This window comes from Daucus carota, chromosome 3, assembly GCF_001625215.2.
Source record: "Daucus carota subsp. sativus chromosome 3, DH1 v3.0, whole genome shotgun sequence".
NCBI lineage: Eukaryota > Viridiplantae > Streptophyta > Magnoliopsida > Apiales > Apiaceae > Daucus > Daucus carota.
Window position 1 is genome coordinate 44,949,641 of NC_030383.2, and position 21,115 is coordinate 44,970,755.

General features: G+C 31.9%; 2 protein-coding genes and 1 non-coding gene across 3 annotated transcripts; 2 read left to right on the plus strand and 1 right to left on the minus strand.

Moving 5' to 3' along the window:
- The first annotated feature begins 392 nt into the window (after positions 1-392).
- On the plus strand, positions 393-10,124 carry LOC108215061 (nicotinate phosphoribosyltransferase 2). Its single transcript, XM_017387392.2, has 15 exons — positions 393-807; positions 1,615-1,762; positions 2,683-2,802; positions 2,957-3,091; positions 3,177-3,238; positions 4,671-4,746; positions 4,826-4,927; positions 6,037-6,153; positions 7,091-7,149; positions 7,533-7,707; positions 7,878-8,012; positions 8,083-8,181; positions 9,344-9,452; positions 9,651-9,763; positions 9,848-10,124. Exons 1-15 carry the CDS (start codon positions 662-664, stop codon positions 9,923-9,925), a joined length of 1,674 nt encoding a protein of 557 aa, XP_017242881.1. The 5' UTR covers positions 393-661; the 3' UTR covers positions 9,926-10,124.
- A 2,202-nt stretch (positions 10,125-12,326) lies between these two features.
- TRNAS-GCU (transfer RNA serine (anticodon GCU)) lies at positions 12,327-12,408 on the plus strand. Its single transcript has one exon. It is a non-coding gene; the product is annotated as a tRNA-Ser (tRNA).
- A 1,266-nt stretch (positions 12,409-13,674) lies between these two features.
- Positions 13,675-16,654, minus strand: LOC108215429 (PI-PLC X domain-containing protein At5g67130). The gene is made up of 9 exons (XM_017387930.2): positions 16,538-16,654; positions 16,343-16,408; positions 16,128-16,256; positions 15,756-15,893; positions 15,438-15,536; positions 15,023-15,326; positions 14,595-14,818; positions 14,377-14,463; positions 13,675-14,007 (listed from the first exon to the last, which is right to left on the minus strand). The coding sequence occupies exons 1-9, from the start codon at positions 16,541-16,543 to the stop codon at positions 13,831-13,833; spliced, it is 1,230 nt and encodes a 409-aa protein (XP_017243419.1). The 5' UTR covers positions 16,544-16,654; the 3' UTR covers positions 13,675-13,830.
- Positions 16,655-21,115: the final 4,461 nt, after the last annotated feature.

The following is a 21,115-nucleotide window of genomic DNA, read 5'->3' on the forward strand; positions in this document are numbered from 1 at the left end:
ATTCTTATACAAATTTAAGTATATATCCTATAATATCCTTCTTTAGTTTTATATATCTTTGCATTCAGAAAGATAATGAATTCACGTATCTAATCTATTATTATAATATTTTTTATTCATAAAACCTTAAAAAAAATTGAATTCCAATCTAAATATAAAATCAGATTCGAAAATATCCGAAAAATCAAAATAGAAAAGTATCGGTCGGATGAAATTAAAACCCCTAATTTCTCGTAATGGGTATAAGATGGGAAGAGGCAGCTCAACAAAATGAAATATATTCTTTCCAAAGAAAAGAAAATAAAGCGTACAGTATAATATAAAACAACGACGCAACATCGCAAGAGGCGACTGATCTATCTATAAAGCTTTGACGCATAATTTTGGTAGCCCCGCCACCATCGCCAATACATACATACACAGCAGATATGTGTCTATCTATAAAGCTTTGGTTATAACGAATTCAACCACTTGCATTAGCCTTTTATATTCTCTCTCGCTCTTCCATCAACAGAAGCTCTCACACACATTTATATTATAATAGTACTGGTTTCACATAAATATATCTCTCTCTATTACAAAACACAAACACAACAAGAACAGCGTGCGTCCGAGGATTGTTAAAATTAGAACAGAACCCTAGCGAGAGAGATTGGTAAGAATGGACGGCAAAGCTAATGGAGCGAAATTGCGAGGGAAAATAGCAGGCCCGACGAATCCGATGGTGACACCTATACTTACAGATCTCTATCAGTTCACTATGGCTTATGCTTATTGGAAAGCTGGCAAGCACAATGAACGTGCTGTGTTAGTCTCTCTCTCTCTCCCTCCCTCCCTCCCCTCCCTCTCTCCTTCTCTCTCTCCCCCTCTCTCTATCTCTTGATTTGATGAATTTCATATTTATGTGAGTTTTGAGTAGATTGTATGTAGTATCTGATTGCTTTAGTATGAGTAGTGATAATATGTAGTTAAGAGTTTAGACTATGTGTTATGATTGGTAGGTTAAGGATTGACATATATAAAGTCTGACTTTGTTCTGTTTTGGATGACATGCTTTATATACTACTACTATGTGACTCCAATATAATTGGAACTCCATTTAATTAATTAATTAGACCAGGTGGTAACTATATAAAAATTTGACCAAATTCAAATTCAAAAAGTGCTGTAAAACATGGATGATTGTGTAGATTTTAAGAACTAAGAAGTGTGGCATGCATTATGAAATTATAACCTGTGCTAACATTTCTTTCCAATATTTAGATGGATTTTGTCCGGAAAAAAAATCCCTTGATGAGTTTCATCCAAGTTCCTATGAACAAGTTAAAATCTATGCTAGAGTTTGAAAGTATATATAGCTCATCTTCCACTTCCAATATTTTGAAGGTGCTTTAAAATACATTATATTCATATACAGCATAAATAAATCTGTATTCAGCATAAATGCGCTACAAGTTGCCCTTTGATATTAGTGAAAGATCGATCTAAATTTTACCTGCAAACTGATTCCTTTTTGAGATTTATCCCAAATTCTAGCCTTGTTTTTTGCTCCAGGATGACAATATCTTGAGATTTTCACCAACTTATAATCTATTGTCTCTAATATGTTTTCAGGTTCGATTTGTATTTCCGAAAGAATCCTTTTGGAGGAGAATATACAGTTTTTGCCGGTCTAGAAGAATGCATTAGGTTCATTGCTAATTTTAAATTTTCGGAAGAAGAGATTTCGTTTATCCAGGAATCTTTACCTCCCACGTGTGAGGTAAACCATTCAGCATAATCCATTTTTGCATTTAATCAGTTAGTCACATATATTGAACTAGAAATTAATGCAGACCAGGGAGTATGGCTTTGGGGTTTGCTAAACATTAGTTATGTCACAGTACATGGCCAAGAGGATATCTATATTATCCGCACAAATTTTTTGAACAATTGGGTGATGCCAGATAATATACTTTATTAAGGGCATTGATATGGGATGCAGCTTGCAATGATTATAAGCCATTTTGTAAATGTGTCGCTGGGTACATATATGCAACTAAAAAGCAAGCTTAAATCTATTTCCTAGGGACAAAATGTAGTCGTCGTCCTAAAGTTTTTGCAGCGAAAGAAATTGGCTGTCACGTAGATGTCTTGAGAAATAGTTAATCTGCCTTTTCCTTTGCAATGGATGCATGTGATAAATGCTAGAAACATTTGTAGTTCCCATCATCGAAATAGTAGCTTGTGACTGCAAATATAAATGGTTTGCTAGCAACATCTAGCAAACAGAGCCAATCTCATTATTTCAGTTAAAAAGTTTAATAAGCTAGATTCGGTAGAAATAGATAAACAACTAAAATGTAACAACTAGACCCAAGGTACTTTTTATCTGTTATGCCATATTGAAGTCTCGTGTCAACTAAGAGTCTAAGACACCAAATTGATTGGAAGGTAGAACTTTATGATAGTTCATATATTCTTTACTCCAATTTTTAAATGTACATAAAAAAAAAAATCTCTGACAACAAGCTAATATTGCAAGTGCTCTGTCATTACAAATAACCTCAATCCTAATGAGGCTTCTATGTTATTGAAAGGCAGAGATCTGATTTTTTGTTGATAGTTTCTGTCTTGTTGTAACTTCCTGTTTCGTTTCTGTACACTCTCATCAATTAATCACTTCTTGTTGATATGCTACAGGATGGATTTTATGATTATCTTAGAGGTATTGATTGTTCTGATGTTGAAGTCTATGCCATTCCTGAGGGTTCTGTTGTATTCCCAAAGGTTCCGTTAATGAGGGTTGAAGGGCCAGTTGCCGTAAGTGTTCATGTTATGATCTTTATTATGTTTGGAAAGCCTCTCAGCTGTCCTGCAATCAACACTCAACTAACAGTCAATAACCATATCTACTTCCATTGTTAATTAAATGTGTTATTATCATTTCTAAAGTTGTGGAGGGATTGGTTTTTAGGTGGTTCAACTGCTAGAGACTCCATATGTAAATCTTATTAACTATGCATCACTTGTTGCCACAAATGCTGCGAGACACCGTTTTGTGGCTGGAAAGTCCAAACTTCTCCTTGAGTTTGGGCTTCGACGGGCACAGGTTAGTCAATTAATATGAGCACATGTTCCCCGGATGCTTTTCTATTGAGTATTAGATTATTAAATTCATGTGTTCATGTTTATAGGGTCCTGATGGTGGAATAAGTGCATCAAAATATTGCTATCTCGGAGGATTTGATGCTACAAGGTTATATTTGAAAATTTATTATATTTCATGCGCATGAAGTTTCACTAGTATTTTTATTATATTTAGTTGCTATCACCTTTTATGGAAAAGTATATGTATGTTATTTACAATACCTTTTACCGAAATATTGTTGTCTTTCAATATACAGTATGTAACTATTAGTTTTAGCCTCTTCAGCCCCAGTTTCTTTTTGAAGTGTGCTAGCAATCTTTTCTGGTTTTTATGTAAAACATCTCAATATGTACTTTATATACCTTCTGTTTTGCCTGCACTGAAGGAGTGGCTGAACATCCTCATAGGTGATAGGTGCTACTCCCTCCGTTTCAAATTACACGTGTCCACTTTTGACTTTTCTTTGATCAAATTGACCCAATTTTGACTGAACTTTATAAATTATTTTTTATATGATTTTGGGAATCTAGATAATACATTCTAATGTTACGCATATCTGTAATAATACACACACACACACACATACACACACACATATATTTCAATTATATATTATATGTAAATTTTGGTCAAATTTTGGTCAATTTGACCAGAAAAGAGTCAAAACATGACATGTAAATTGAAACGGAGGTAGTATTTAGTTTGGAAAAGCTGTGTTAAAAAAAAAGTGCTTCACTAAAAGAAGAAATTTTTAGGCATGGGATACCTGTAGCATATAACTTGCGTCTATTCTGAATGGACTTTAAAAGCCCATTCGATCCAGTAGTTAATGATTAACCTACACATATATAGGGCTACACATCTGTGCTCATAAAGTTTTGCTTGCTTTACCTCTGCATACAGTATATATTTATCGCCATGTTTTTGGCCAAGTGTCAGGCACTCTGTGCTGGTCTAAACGCTCTTGATAACCAGAACAGTTGAAGTGAACTGATCTAATAACGCGGTACTCTGGGATTCGAAGAATTCTTTAATGATGATGCTTGATGTATGCTGATACAAATATATTGGCAGTAAACTAATGAGTAATTTGAACATCTTAACTCGCCTACTTCTTCTTCGCATGATTCTTGTGATGCACAAAGTATAAAGGAACAAGGCGAGATCAATTTTCAATTTTGCGAATAATGCAACAAAAGCAGATTGAAAGATGCTGTTTACACTTTTGAAAAGCTAAGCTCTTGTTTATATTTAATTGTTGTTATATATATAAAGGAAAACTGTTTATTAGTTCGTAATTTCGTTGTTGTCTAGAAGACCTAGTCTTTATAAGTGGTTTCAATCATTACAATGCTACTACTGTGATATAGTTTAAAAAATTTAATTAGTAAATTACACGGCGAATGAAGTAAAGGTTTTTTTTGTGTGTATGTAAATAGTTTTTTCTTTTATATCCCTTTTTTATCCCACTAATTCCAATCATAAAAATTGTTGCTTGAAGTCCATCGACCTTATATCTATGTTTTGGTGTTTGTCACAGCAATGTTGCAGCTGGGAGATTATTTGGAATACCTCTCCGTGGAACACATTCCCATGCGTTTGTTAGCTCATTCATGGTCATTACTTACCCAGTTCTTAATCGCACATCAGGATGTGATGTTTTTCAGCTCCACTAATTAATTTACTGATTTGCAGAGTCCTGACGAGATTGTTGAAAAATCACTTCGGAGATATGATGGCTCAAGTGTCTGCGAGGATTTTGTTAGTCTAGTTCAGATGTGGTTAAATAAAATTAAGGTGTGGTTTGATTTGTTGATTCTTTTGTTTAAATGTCTGATTAACAGCCGATAATGTCTAATATTCCTGCTGCTTTCATGGTAAATTTCTTTTTCATAGTACATCAGTGGCTGTTATTTTACTTTTATTTTTTATGCTCTATGGACTTGAATGGTGAGCCATGCAATCCAGTATGATGTTTTTGAAAAAAGTGCAGCATAGTAGATATTTCTCATACCCTAGACAGTCATGTTACTCAACGACTGTACATGCTTGTATATAAAGAGGCTGGATATCATCAAAAGCTGTAAAGAATTTGATAGAACTTAACTTGAAACATTTTGTCGGATATAATGTTGTATATTTAATTTTTTAGAAAATGTTCACTATTTATAGGCCTGTTAATAAAGCAGTCAGTTAAGTGTCTGCATGTTTGTGGACCAGTAAGATGCTATTTTGATTATACTTAAATAAAATAAATGAATGTTGAGGGCTGAATGTGGTGCATGATTGTATATATTTTGATATGTGATATATAATTAAATATTAAATCATTCAGCCCAATACTCATATTTCAGCCTCTTAAATTCAAAATTTACCACAATCAGCAAACTATATGGTTAAAAATGTTAATTGAATGGTTCTTGTAGTCTATGGAAACCTGTGTTTCATCTACAAAAACAAATAGAAAGTTTAATATAAGTTCAAAAACAGGAGTAAATCATTTTTGTGGTTGCTTGTACTAAATTTATCATCTCTTGCAACTGGAAACAGTCATTGTTATTGCTTGTAGAATCAATAACTTCCTCCCGGAGCCAGGAATTGTTTCTTTGAAAAGTTTTGTGCTATATGATTTACAGTAAATATGCTCCCTTCATTGCGTGTGGAATCTCTATGTTTTAAGTCTAGTCAACTATTGATTTTGCTCTATTTAGGTTCCGGAAAAAAAGAGTAATTCAAAACAATTGTATTGAGCTTATCTTCTTTTTCCAACCTTTATCCAAACAAAACAGAACATAAGAAGAAAATCAGCTCGTATTTCAGCCTAAATTGAACTAGTATTTACTTGATGGTTGTTATTTATTCTTATATCTTATGTTCCACTTTGTTTTCACTTGCATAAATACCAGTGGTCAAACTTGTTACGTGGCATTTTTGGTGAGACCAATCAGAGTGAGCTGGCAGCTTTCACCTCTTATGCATTGGCGTTCCCTGGAAACTTCTTAGCCCTTGTAGATACATATGATGTAAGTTGGTTTCTTTTTTATGTCTCACTTGACTGTCTATCTTCAAGCTTTAGCATCAAATTAGCTCACTTTGTCTAAGTTACGCCAATTATAATGGCTAAACAGAATGTTTGAACTTTACCAGTAAATCACTTTTTCTTTATATTAGTCTTTTACTGAACATTACACAAACTTGTATTCCTCTTTGGTCATACACAAACTTGTATTCCTCTTTGGTACAAGTCTATCACCGGGAGATGTGGTCCCAAGTGAAGTATTATTTAATTTTGGTTGCACAAGCTGCTTTGTTTGTATGGTTATTAGCCAGATACATACTTGATGAACTTAAACATAGTAATTACTGTTAAATATTGGACACTTGCTAGGAGCCGGTAATGTGTATGTGTTTTTTTTGGTGCTAATAATCCTCTGTTAGGATATAATAGTCGCTTGACAGTTTTTTAGATACTTTTAAAAGTTTTGACCATACACTTATAAATATTATTTTTAAAAATTTCTTTTTGTGAATAAAAATATTAATATCATATTTTTATTGATAAAAAGAAAATTTTAAAATTAGTATTTATAAGTGTACGGTCAAAGCTCTTAAAAGTACATGAAAAAAGTCAAGTGACTATCATATCCTAACAGAGGGAGTATCTCAGTAGGCAATTTTTTTTTTCCTACATGACTTGGTTTCTTTTCCTTTTGAATCGAAATTTATGTGGCAACTGGCAAGGTTGAGTTTCCTATTTGTTGTGCTATTATTTCGATTTGAGTACCATGATATCTATAAATATCTAAACTTGCATTATATGTTGATTTGTATTTCTTGAAATCCTAGTATCTGACAGATTGAGGAAACAATAATAAGGATTTTATATGTTTAGATCCTCTGGAGACACATCTTCTGGTCTCTCTCTTATTGAACACAGTTGTGTTCCATTGGCTTTGGCAGGTTATGAGAAGTGGCGTTCCGAATTTTTGTGCGGTTGCTCTAGCACTTAATGAAATGGGGTATGGCACTACAAAATTCATTTTCTTTCCTTATCTCTTTTGGATCAGTACTGGTTTTTACAAGTCATGTCCAAAGTTTTGCCTGTGTGGCAATTTACTTTCTCAACTTCCCTACACAGTTCTTAAATATAATATTACTTTCACTACGTTGTCCACAACTTATAGCAATATACTCACTGTTCTAAGCAGTGGGCACAGTCTACAGCAATGAAATGTCTATTTATATACTGTTCTATGTGTCATCTCAGATATTTTTCTTTATCATATATCTCATCAAGGCGTACATGTTTATTTATATAATTTTGATATCTACATCATCTGAATGCATTTGTATATATTTTATTTTATTTCTTAGTTGTAAGAGTGTGGAGTGTGGACTGCAGGTACAAAGCAGTAGGCATTAGACTAGACTCAGGCGACCTTGCATATCTGTCTTGCGAAGCCAGGAAGTTTTTCATTTCAGTTGAAAAGGAATTTGGAGTTTCTGGTTTTGGGAAGACAAATATTACAGCTAGTAACGACCTCAATGAGGAAACGCTAGATGCCTTGAACAAACAGGTGATCGTATATTTTTCATTTGTAGAGACAGATCATGGAGAACCATATATAGTGAGAAACTATTTGCATATGGGTTGAATGTTCTTTAAGGTTCACATGCTTGATAGAGAATAGGGATTTTCTGGCACTGCTCTTACATTTCAACTCTTCTGCATTTTCAATTAATGCAGGGCCACGAGGTTGATGCATATGGAATCGGGACATATTTGGTTACATGCTATGCTCAAGCTGCTCTAGGTTGTGTTTTCAAGCTCGTTGAAATTAATAATCAGCCTCGTATTAAACTTTCAGAAGACGTCACAAAGGTTTGACCATGCCAACTTCTGTGTGATTTTTGCTTTCTATCTGTGGTTCATAACATATATATGTTAATAGGTCTCTATTCCATGCAAGAAGCGTTCTTTCCGATTATATGGGAAGGAAGGTTATCCCCTTGTGGACATAATGACGGGTGAAAATGAACCACCTCCCAAGGTATATTTTATTGCAGGAGAAATACATTTTACTCAACTACTTCGCTAGAGTTTTATTTTTCTGTCGTCTTCTTTTCTTAATTTCTCTTTGCCTTATAATTTGTATATTTATGAAGTGGGTTCTGAATTTGGAAATCATTCATCCAGTAGGACGTGTTTATATCCGAGGCTTTTAAATTTTCTGACCTGACACTATCAGTATAAATATATGCATGACTACACAACTTTAAAATACATTCGGTTAAGTTCTGCCTATTTATTGGGATCAAGTTTCTAAATTAAAAAAGCGGCATAACTATACTTGTCATAGCAAATAAATATTCTATCATATTAAAGCTAAAGGAAATGATTTGTATAGTAAGACAGGTGCTACACATATAAAAACTTAATTGTTTTGCGCTGACTGGAATCTGTTATAAGATGTTATTATAAATCACATCAAGTACAGGCTCCAGTTTGTATGCATGCTGGCCTTTCTGCAAGGTATCTTCCTGTGCAATATAAAGAATGAGCTAAGCAGTGATTTAAGAGAAACGATAAAAGGATTGAAAATGAACAAGGTTAATATGAATTAACTGTGGGGACCTTAATATTCTTGAGTCTTGACTGAGGACATGGATATTTGGTACAACATGTCTGCTTTTCAATTTTGGTTACAATAAACTTTGTTCAATTATTCTCCGTGTTTCTCTGAATCTTTATTTCTTCTATCATGTAAGTGTCTTGTACAGTTGTAGTGTTTTGTTCAGTAACGGACTCAGGGGGTTCAGTGGGTACAAGGCCCCTCCTCCGGCACCGGCAACAGTTTCTATATATTGGTCCAAATATATTTTGAAATGTTGTACTGTACATAACTACATATAAACCCTGAAGATGCTGTAAGTAGACTCCAAAAGAAAGAATCTTGGTGGACCCTCTAAAATAAGTTCCTGGGTCCATCACTGGTTTGTCTGAAGTACCTTATGTTCTCATTTAATTTCGAAAAAAGAAAAAATGATCTTTTTTTTTTGGGTGGGGGGTGGGGTGTTAAAAGTTGGACCCCCTAAACTTACAAGTACCTGGGTCCATCACTGGTTTGGTCTATTGTAGCATGAAGTACTCTCTGTTCTAATAACTTCCGTAAGCAACAAAAATAGATATTCTCATATTAATTTGAGGTTTAGACAGGAGAGCGGATTCTGTGCCGTCACCCATTTAATGAATCAAAAAGGGCTTATGTGGTGCCACAACGTGTTGAAGAGCTTCTGAAGTGCTTTTGGCCTGGGAGTCCTGGTGAGTTTCTATTATTTTAGAATGTGTAACTTGTGCCTGAATTTCACTGTTACCAAATACTTAATTTTGAGGGTTCTTAACTTGCAGACTGAGAACAAATGGGCTACACTGTCCAAGCAAATAATTTGAGAAGATATCTCAATAAGTATATTTTTAACTATATAATTACAAGTCTAAGATTTTTTTTTCATCTTGAAGATAAAGAAAGAGAAGAATTACTTCCTCTTAAGGATATCAGAGACCGCTGCATCCACCAACTGGAACAAATGCGGCCTGACCACATGAGGAGGTTAAACCCCACACCTTATAAGGTATGATATATACCGAGTTTTTTTTTTTTTTTGAAATATCTTTTTAAGAGGTTACAGTATGATAAGACATAGGATTATTTGCAGGTTAGCGTAAGTGCAAAGCTGTATGACTTTATTCATTTTCTATGGCTCAATGAAGCACCTGTCGGGGAGCTGCAGTGAGGTATTGTTACGGAGGTACTTTATACCTAATGAAGATTCCATCAGAGATTAAGTTCTGAGAGGTTTTTTCATTATAGGTTTGTATTAATTGAATTTGTGGGTAAAATTTCCATTTTTTTTTAATAGTGATTACAGTCGTTTATTTTGCTTTACTTATACTCCAGCCAGTTTTAAAATCTACCATTTTTTATGGATCCTCTTATTTTTAGGTGAAAGGACATAGGTTAGAAATACTTGTAGATGAAAAATATTTGGTCTGTGTTGCAATAAATTATAGCTCCTTCCTTACTGGCAGTGTGAATGTAAGGGATTGAATGGTACGTGGAGGGAAAGATTGTCTTATGTACAGGATGTGAATTTATTGTTGACACACAGTTGACACTTAATAGCGGGTTTGGTTTGATACAGGATTTTCTTACACTAAAGTGTATGAAAGTACACGGAATACATATATTTATAATGAAATATATATTTATAGTAAATGAAATCATAATATCTGTTTTTAGGATTATTTTTAGAAATTAATTGGGATGCTTTAATATTGTCCTAGTATTATATATATATATATATATATATATATATATATATATATATATATATATATATATATATATATATATATATGTATTGCTTGAATATAAATTGAATAATAAAAAAGAGTGAATGTGATAATTTTCCGGTTCTGACCTATACTATACGATTAAGTAAAATCAAATATGTGATACGGTTATCAATAGTAGTACTAGATATTTAATTTTCTGGATCATCAAAAATCTATTCGGATATTTGTTTTAGTCGGATCGGAAAAATGGATTGTCCGGATTTGAATTAGTTACATATAAATTTAGTTTATGAATTATTACCAAATTTAAATATGTTTTTAATCCATTACAACTAAATATATGAATTATAAATTAATTTGTATCAACTCAAATATTAAAATTTTATAATTTAGCATCAATAAACTTAATCTCTTTAATATTTTATTTTAATTAAGTAAAAATATAGAATATATAATTCAGTTATTAGAATAATTCTCATAAATAAAATTTGAGATCGTCATATTAACTATTTTCAGTTATAAAGAATAAGAGGCAAGTTTTATGGAGATCATATTTTAATTGGAGACTTTGGATACCATATATGTTCAGTAATCAAAACACCATGAAACTTATTATTTTGCGATACACATTCTATAAATATCATTATTTCATGAAAAATATTGAAAATTATTTGGTTTGGACAAGTAGAACACATATATTCAGCAATATGTAAATATGTTTGCAAACTTAACATATTTTGTAGAATAATGTGTTTTTCACTATCGAACTTGCAGAATGTTTAAGATTGTCAAAAATTTTAACAAAATAATGATGTTTATAGAACATGATTTGCAAAATAATACATTTTACAATATTTTTTATGCCATTCTATAGTTATGTGGTCTTCAGGTTTCCAATTAAAAAGTGGTCTTCGTAATAAATCACGTTGCATTAATATTAATATTATTGATTATAATATTTTGTATCTTTCATATTTTATTCTTCTCATCCCAAAATATTATCATATCCGAACAAATCACTTTTTGAAATAATAAGTAAAAATGTATATTTATATAAGGAATCACTTACTGTATTTAATATTTATTTTTTTTGAACTAGGTATTTAATATTTTATGTATACAATATTTATTTTTAATAAGCATGTCAGTTATTATAAAATAGTTATCTTTCTGAATGGAAAGCAAAATCGTTTGCAGCTTAAAGTGTGATTTTAGTCTATGTTTTCGCTCGATCAGTTGATGGAATCTGGATATTCGGTTTTATGATAAACAATAAACAATCATCGATATCCGGATTGATATTTTAAAAAATTCTAGATCGGATATTCTATCTGATATTTCGTATAAAATATTTGAATTATTGAATTTTATAAAATAAATATCAGGCCGAAAATTCTAATAATCAGATATTCGGATTTCCGTACTCACATGGATTAAATTTAGAAGTAGTCTCCGTTTGAGTAAAAATATATTCTTTCTTAGTCCAGAATAAAATATGATACTGTATATTTAATTTTTTTTTGAAAATATCATACTGTATTTTTAAATATGTGTAACATGAGAATTAATAAAAGCGGTGTACATATCAATATTGAATAAGAAAAAAAAAATAGAAACTGACACCTTACAAAACCATCATTGTCCAAAGCAGCAGTCATGGCCTTTTTTGTCAAAATTGGGTTTCGTCTCCAGAAGATTTTCATGCTTTACACAAATCTGGAATTGAGACCAACTGCATTTGACACTGACGAAACCAAACAATTGAGGTCAAAAATGGACAATGGCGCGTGCACTGCTTTATTTTTATGTTTTTGTAAAAATCTCAGTTTTTACAAAATTGACGCTTTGGCCGAGTGGTTAAGGCGTGTGCCTGCTAAGTACATGGGGTTCCCCCGCGAGAGTTCGAATCTCTCAGGCGTCGTATATTTTATTATTCAACATTTTTTTTTATTTCGTTCTGACTCCTGTTAGGGGTGATCAAGAAACCGCATAAACCGTGGTTTGAATTTTTCACAAACCGCGCGGTGCGGTGCGGGTTACGGTTTGACATATTCTAGTGCGGTTCAAACCGCACCGCACCGCAATATTATAATATATATACATATATAGAGTTAAGTTCTATGGAGTACAAAAAAAATTGGAGTATTGGAGTACAAAATTTGATAAAATGTAATCTAGTCATCTAAATTTCAATTTTTTTGTCCAATAATATTTGTAAATATTTGACAACCTGCACATTATGTTCTGCAACATAAACATCGTGATCAAATGGTAGAATAATTACTTTTATAAATCATATGACTCTATGTTCTGCAATATAACTAATAAGCAGAACAATAATCTTAATACTTGTTAAAGTTGAAAGATATTAATGATTAATTGACAATTATGTGCAAGACAACTTATAAATGATAGATTATATCAAAATTGGGATAATCAAAGATATTATATAGGATCAAACTAAAAAATTATGATTTGTACTCCAATACTCCAATGTTTTTATGTACTCCATAGAACTTAACTCTACATATATAAATATATTAGTGATTGTCAAATAAAATTATATTATATTCATATATATTATTTATAATTATGTTATATATATATTCATTAAATCTCTTCAAATAATAGTTAATAATTATTTTCTCAATCTCGCATTACTATTATGCCAAATTTTTATGAAATGATTATATTATAATATGTCTCTTCGTATTCATATTTATTATCATATTTACACTTTTGTTTGTGTTATTTTAGTAGTTGTAGCTCTGAAATGATAAATATCATATAAATTCATTAGAAGAAAAGATTTTAATTATTATATATTTAAGTTTTATTTCTAACTTCAACTAAAAATATTTATTTTTAAGCATACAAACCGCACAACACCGCATTTTTGTGGTGCGGTTTATGCGGTTTTTGTGCTAGCGTGGTGCGGTTGTGGTTTGAGTTTTTAACTAAACCGCATGCGCGGTTTGATTTGGTTCGCGGTTTTAGTGAAAAACTGCACCACCCGCACCGCGATCACTCCTGACCCCTGTGTTTTAGTTTTATTTCTTTCTCACCACTGTATCTTTACAGGCAACCGTATTCATAATTTATTACATAATACATACCATGTTGCTTGCTGCCTCTACAATCTACATCCATTATAACTTGACAATTGTACTGCAAGTCTACAACTATGTTTTACAACAAACTCCTGTTGATTATTTATTACTATAAAATGGGCCAGAAATTTTATTCTATGTCTGCACAGAACTATGATCCTGTATTCTATATCTATAACAAAACTGTGTATTAAAGAATAATGGAATAGCTTCATAGCAGCTCATTTCAGTTTCTACGACCAACATAACAGCACTGTAAGAAGAATTGCTGCAATCAGCCAACGACGTTTAGCTAGCATAGTATCAGAAGCAGCACTGCTGGGACTTTTTGACACTGATTCAGGTGTGAGTGCTGCTGGTGGTGGAGGTGAAAGCCGAGGAATATCACATGTCCCAAATGTTGCATTTTCCTGTAATATATGGTCAGAAATGAATAATGAGCGACACTGTTAACATCATCCAAATTTTATATTTATTCTTCTGGTAGTGGATTAGATTAATGACTTGACTTCCTAGTACTAACATTGTCAACACCTCAGAGAAATATAACTAAAATTTGCCTCGTGATATCAGATGAAGTACACTACAATAACAGAGTGTTTTTTGGGCAACGTGACTATTAATCAAGTAAATGTCAAAAGAATATCAATCCACCCATCGTCTGAATCCATTTGAGGGGAGCAACAACCATAGTTCATGGTTCAGGTAATACCATCTTACATGATAACTTGAAAATATTATGAAATCTTATACAAGCACCATGATTAGTATTCGCTAACCTTGCAATACGCTATGCTGGCACACCCACAAGTGAGTTGACCATTTGCTTGGTCGACAGCTTCTGGAGCTCCTCCTCCATCACTTCTCTGCAACAACATACCACTTGCAATTACCAAAACGTTTGTTCTCCTTCCGAGCTCTATATATAGATCCTTAATAAATAATTATAAATGACTAGCGTATACTACTATGTACTAGTAGGTGAAGACAACCAAACCTGGTAAAAATCCACAGCAATGAAGTTTGGAAATCGTCTTCCAGCTGCTTTCTGACAAGCATCCATCATACTGAGTAGTGGAGCCGAATTATCAACACAAGCTTTTGTTATGTTGGGATTCGAGGGAAAGTAATTCTGAAGAACAAGTGATATTGCTTTTGTGTTCAGCGGTGACGATTGAGAGCGATGTGGACAAGATCCAGTAATCATCCCACTTCTTCCATCTGCAATCAACTTCGTGTTACAATAAAATCTGAAAAAGGATATGTAACTGGAAGAAAGCAACTCTATGAGCTGTGTGGGCAGCAAGAGCTAAAGAGGTTAGAAGCCTTAAACTATTAAAGCAAGATGGTTTGAAAAAGAGAGGATATTCACTCAAAAGCATGAACCTGAGTCGAGATTAATACATTAATGAGAGTTAAACTCACACCGGTTTTCCACAACATATCTCCATTCATAAGCTATTCCCTCTGTTTTCTCTTTCGAAGATTTAGAGGTGAAGACCACCAATCGTTGATTCTGACGGACCATATCATCCACTCTAGGCCAATCTGCTCCGCCTTTAGGCATCCGAGACAGTGGAAACATGAATTTGCTTAGACCAGATGCATTAAAGACCTTCGTCAATCCTTGTGGAGAAGTAACATAATCCTCAATAAAAATGGTGATGATCTCTGATGGGTTTGCCTCTAGAAACACTTGAATCTCTCTAAGCGTGTTAATTGCCGGTTGCTACAAACCAAAAAGGAATTTGGAATCTCTTAGTACAATATAACTTACTCTCTCAAGTTATCCAGAAGCAACATACAAAAGCAATTCAATAGATTGATGCCAGAAACTTACAAAAGCAGTGACATTTAAACATGTTCCGGCAAACGAGTGACACAACCAGATGTCGTTGTTGAAGTCATACATATCAAGCATCAGCCCTCGAACACCGTTCTAAACAAATAGTAATAAACTATAAAAATAATTTCTTCAAGGCTTCAGTTCTATAGTACTTGCCAATCATGTTGCACCTAGCTTTCAGCTTCTAAAGATGACAGAGGTAAAGAATAATATGACTGCTATTTCAGGCAAAGCCAACAAGTTTATAGGGTAGCTGCACAGGAATTATATTAAACTTAAAAGAACATAGTAATTTAAGAAATGGTAACATACTTGAAGCTGGGTGGTCACTGAATGTTCTTGATTAGTAGGAGCAAGTATCCTTGAACTCGTATATGACTTGGAATCAACTATTGCAAATGAATTATGTGTTGTCAGCCATGAATAGCGATTAAATGGGAGATTTTTCACCTGTTCATTCGTAAAAAGCTTCTCAAAACAATTATACTAAAATATTCACAAAAATTTTCATAATCTTCATATTCACACAGCTCTAGTAACTTTTCACATTAGCTTCATAGAGTAATTGGTTTATTTATGTACAATTATCAATGTATTATTTAACAAATACAAGTACTTAACTTTACTGATTGTAATTAAAAAAAGATCAAGCCTTTCTTAAATAATATTAGTAAAAATAATAACCTTTGATGTGGGGTTGATGGGTTGAACCCGGGTACATCTGGGTCGGGTATTACCATTTGCGGGGCAAGTCCCACATATCAATCCTTCATCGCATGTACTATCATCGGAACTAGAACATGTTTCTCCAATCTATTTATGAAAATAAGCTTGATATAAATTCAGCTGATCCTTAAATTTATTTCACTCTTCAAATAAAACAATTTCAATAATTTAACCTGGAGACTTAATGCACAGCCGATGCTACAGATGATCAATAAACTAAAAAGAAGATATTTAAGTTCCTGCAAAATTAAGGTGCAAGACAATTAGAGTTCATTATTACAAATCAATATATATGCGTCTGAGAGAGAAATTAAAAATCAGTATATATATATATGTATATATGTGTGTGTCTGAGAGAGAAAACATACCTCCATTAATGGTCTTTCAAAAAGTGAAGTTGGTACAGCGGGAAATGTTGGTGAATAGAATAGGGAGAAAGGTGTTTGAGAATTAACAACTTGTAAAAGTTTTATTCAAGAGGTTTTATTCGAGAACGGAGAACTTTTCTTTATTGTTATTATATATGTTTTGTCCTTTTACTTTTCTCCCTTGTAGTCATAAATTTTATTTTATATTTTTATCATATCAATATGATTTATACTTATCATTTATAGAGATTTTATTTGAGAATTAAAATTTGGGTATTTGATGATATAATTTAAATTTTGTTGAAATTCATGTATATTAATATTATAATTAATAAAGTAAAAAAATATTAAGATTACATGGTTAAGGATTTAAGATACTCAAAAAATGAGATATTATATATGTGTGTATGTGTGTGTAAGATTATTTTACATTTTAAAAAATATTATGCTTTAATATCATAACCCATAAAATGTATTAAATAGTAACCTTTATATAATATTTATTAATATATTATACACATATGTATTATATTAATTTTAATATGTTTTATGCTTAAAATTGTCATAATTAAAAATTCTATTAATATACTTTTATATAACTCATCAAATTAATTTTTTTTAATTGTGATTATTTATTTTGTGTGCATCTATTTATTATTGAGGTTTATTGTATACGACTTGAGTTGACAAATGAGTTGACAATTGGATCCCGACTCAAAATATCAAAAAAACATATATTATATAAATACGTATAAAATTAATTAACATTTCACATATAAAATTTATATAAAAATTTAGTGTGAAATGAGTGTCAAATCCGAAAACAATATATTATAAACATATGTGTGTGTGTGTATATATGTATGTATGTATCATGTACAAAAGTTATTTTGTTTACGAAATATGTTAAATGTTAAATAAAATTTTATAAAAAAAGAAGTATTAATTCAAATTATAATATTTAAATATGATAATATGATTTTAAACATATATCTTGAATTTATAATATATTTTTTTTAATAATTATCGTCAAATGATTTCGTTGAATTGTAAAGCTCGTAAGTAGTCCCAAAATGATGTTGAAGGACGCTTTACCTCACTATCGAATTGTCCCATTTAATAATTTGCGGATTAATTCTTTCAGGAGTTAAACCAACTCCAACAAATTTAAAGAATATATCATGTATTGTATAAAATTCAAGGATGCTACAAATCTAACTCATAAGTTAGTTGCAAGACAACAAATCATTAATCACAAGTTCACTCAGCCTATGTATTTCTTCGCGAATTTCCATACAACTCAGATCGAGCCCATGCTTGAATTCCTTTACTCAGACTTGAGCGTATCCATGAAAGAATCATGTTCATTAGTTCTCCGATCATCCTTATTTTTGAATCCAATGTTGAGTTCTATCTATACCTGACACTTTCAATGTTGAGTTCTATCTATACCCGACACTTGTCTATCTTAAAAGTTAGGTCTGGAAAAACTTAATTCTCCGACTATCATAAATGTTTAATTATTAATTACTCTAGTTGAGAAGCTTAAGGAAAAGGTTAGATTATTGCAAATTATGTCAACCACGTAACTGAATTCTCCGACTATCATGAATACTTTTTTATTGATTACTCTAGTTGAGAAGTTGGAGGAGAAGGTTATGAGGAGAAGGTTATACTCTTACAAAATATGTGAACCAGGTAATACTACTTGATTTGGTGTTTGAGGCATAATTGATGGGGGGAGAAGATGAAAAGCTTGGAGAGGATAAAAAAGATGAAGAAAAAAGTATTTTTCGATATTTTTAATTTATCCGTCAAAAAAAGATATTTTTAGTATTATACTCGCAGCTGCAGGGACACTCAGTTTTCGATATACAACCATTTCAAACTTATTAAGTAATCTCATGTATTTTCAGCAATTTTTTTTAAAATTGTAATTGTGATTGTACATGTGATTGCTAGCCATTGTAGATTTGTTCGAAAATACAACTTTCGCATTTTTGTTATTATCATCAAGATACTAATTTTACAATTTTTTTAAAAAATTACAATATTTGATAAAAAGCTTTCTATATTGGATATTTGTGAAAAGTCCCTTTTTTAAATAACTCTCAGCGTCAACCCATTTAAAAAAACTGATATAAGAGAACGAGAAAAACATTGAACTCCAGCGGTTGAATGAAGAAAAGTAAAGGTCGGCTAGTAAAAGGTCAGATTGGTTCCGTACTTTGATTACAATTTACAAGTGTAGCTGAAAGCTCATCTATATCCAACATACGTTATGCCGAAAGCTAAGAAAAAACATTTTGAAAATAGTCTGCTACTTTGATCTCCAATATGTAGTTTTATTTTTAACAAATTAACAACTTAAAGAATATTATAATGTTGTTGGGTGGTTATATTGCCGATTGTATGATTCAAAAGCGGTCAATTCAAACAAAGTATATTTTAATATATAAATATGTTATAGTTTATATTATTTTTTCTATAATTTTGTTGAACTTTAATGATAAAAACCACACGGGAAGACGTTTTCTTTTTGAAATGCGTTGTATGAGGCTATTGCAGAAAACAAAAATGCATTGTATGGTGCCTTAATTTTTAGAACGCACTTTCTTTTTAGTCATTATCGGCAGATGATCCCATCTGATTTATTTTATTTTACATTTATTAAACATTATGTTAAAAAATATATAAATAAATATGAAACACCTCTCCATCTCTTAATACATAAAATATCATACAAGAAGATATATGCAAGCAGGCTCATTGTACATTTTCTTCTGGAGAAAGGCTCATTGGACTTGATGGCCATTGTCTGGTTACTTGTTCCTAAATCTCATGCACCTGGTTCTGGGCTTAAATTCGATGGGCTATCGCCTGTGAATGGGCTCTTTTCATGGTACGACTTCAGACTGCTGTATGTTTGTGATTTTCAATTCCTTCAATTAGACTATTAGAGAGATGATTTCGGCCCAGGTGATTTAGTGGCCGTCTGAGTTCTGGCTTTCTTTTACCGAAACCGGTTTGATAAGAATTAAAAATGTGTATAATTATTTTAGAAGATAATTAAAATAGCTTATTATTATCACCACTAAGTTTATATATAATATTTTAACTTTTCAAACAAATGAGCTAAAAATAATTTTTTCTTTTATAAATATCATTTTAGTCATCTAAAATCTCTAATTTGAATATATTTTTGTGCTATCTCAGAATCAGATTTTGTATATGCCTAACTCTTTAATCCGAACTCTTATACCAGAAACAGGGCCGTTCCATACCTTTTGAGGGTCCAAGGGCGAAAAGAGAAAATGGGCCCTAATTTTTTTTATTCCGCTAAATTTCATAAAATATAACTTGTCGCAATACAAACTCAAATGTTAATTTACTTCAATAAGAAAATGATGTAAGAAACACCCAAGTTTTAACTATAGTTTAAATAAAAACAAACTACAAAAAACAACTTCATCGAGTTAGTATATGTATTGGATGTACAAATACAAAAAATTTAAACAGATGCTTGATGATATTCATGAGTGTATGTGGAGCAATCAGTAGATCAATCGACAGTATTATTAGTTTAGGTAGAGACACATCACGTGGTTAGGATAGGCACAATGCACACACGAGGTTAAAATAATAGAAAGTTTAAGTTTTTCCTCTTACTAAACTCATGTATACTAGTAAAAATACATGAATTATATAATTTTTGGGCCCTGGGCAGTTGACCTGGATGCCCTCCCTCTGGGCCGGGCCTGACCAGAAACTAACAACGTGGTCCTGGATCAAGTGGAAAATAAAAAGTGATGTCGTCCCTTCTTTCTAAATAATTCATCCAATAATAATAAGTTGATAGAAGAAATCTCCAATATTCTCTCTTTTTCTTTTTCTTTGTTTGCCCTTCCAGAACAAACTAGCATAATAGTCCGTGCAAAACACGGCCATTTCTAAATTTCCTTTTTTAAAAATAGAAAAATCATTGATAATCTTTTTCTTAACCGTATTTATGCTTATAGAATAATTAAATGCATAAATATTTTTTAAAAAAATCTATCAATTTTTGTAGTCCATGACTCCATGCAACTATGGAAGGCACGCACCATACTACTCTAACCATGTAAAATTATATGTAACAATGCAGTATAGGATGTTATATAGGTTGAGACCTTCAGTTGAAGGAGACCATTGTACACGTGCCTTTTGTTTTTTACAAAAAACATGTGGATTACAAAGTAGGACTTAATTTTCATCATTTTTCAGTAGTCTCGGTCTTTGAGCTACAGCTTGGGGGTGACCATGGTATTCACTTTCCTTGCTTCCATTAACTGATTGTAGCGCTTGTAAGGTTTAAGCCGTCTAAGAATTGACTAAGTTAAAATAAATGACTTTTTCCCCTTAGCAGCAACTCTCCTTGATTCTTTTCAAAGCTAGCTATGACAAAAACACTACCACATAGAGACACAAATCACCTTAGTAGGTTCAAATAAGCATGAAAAAAAATTCTAATAATAATTAGTGTAAAGTACAATAAGTAACAAAAAGTAATATATGGGAAATTGATAGACAAGATGAGTA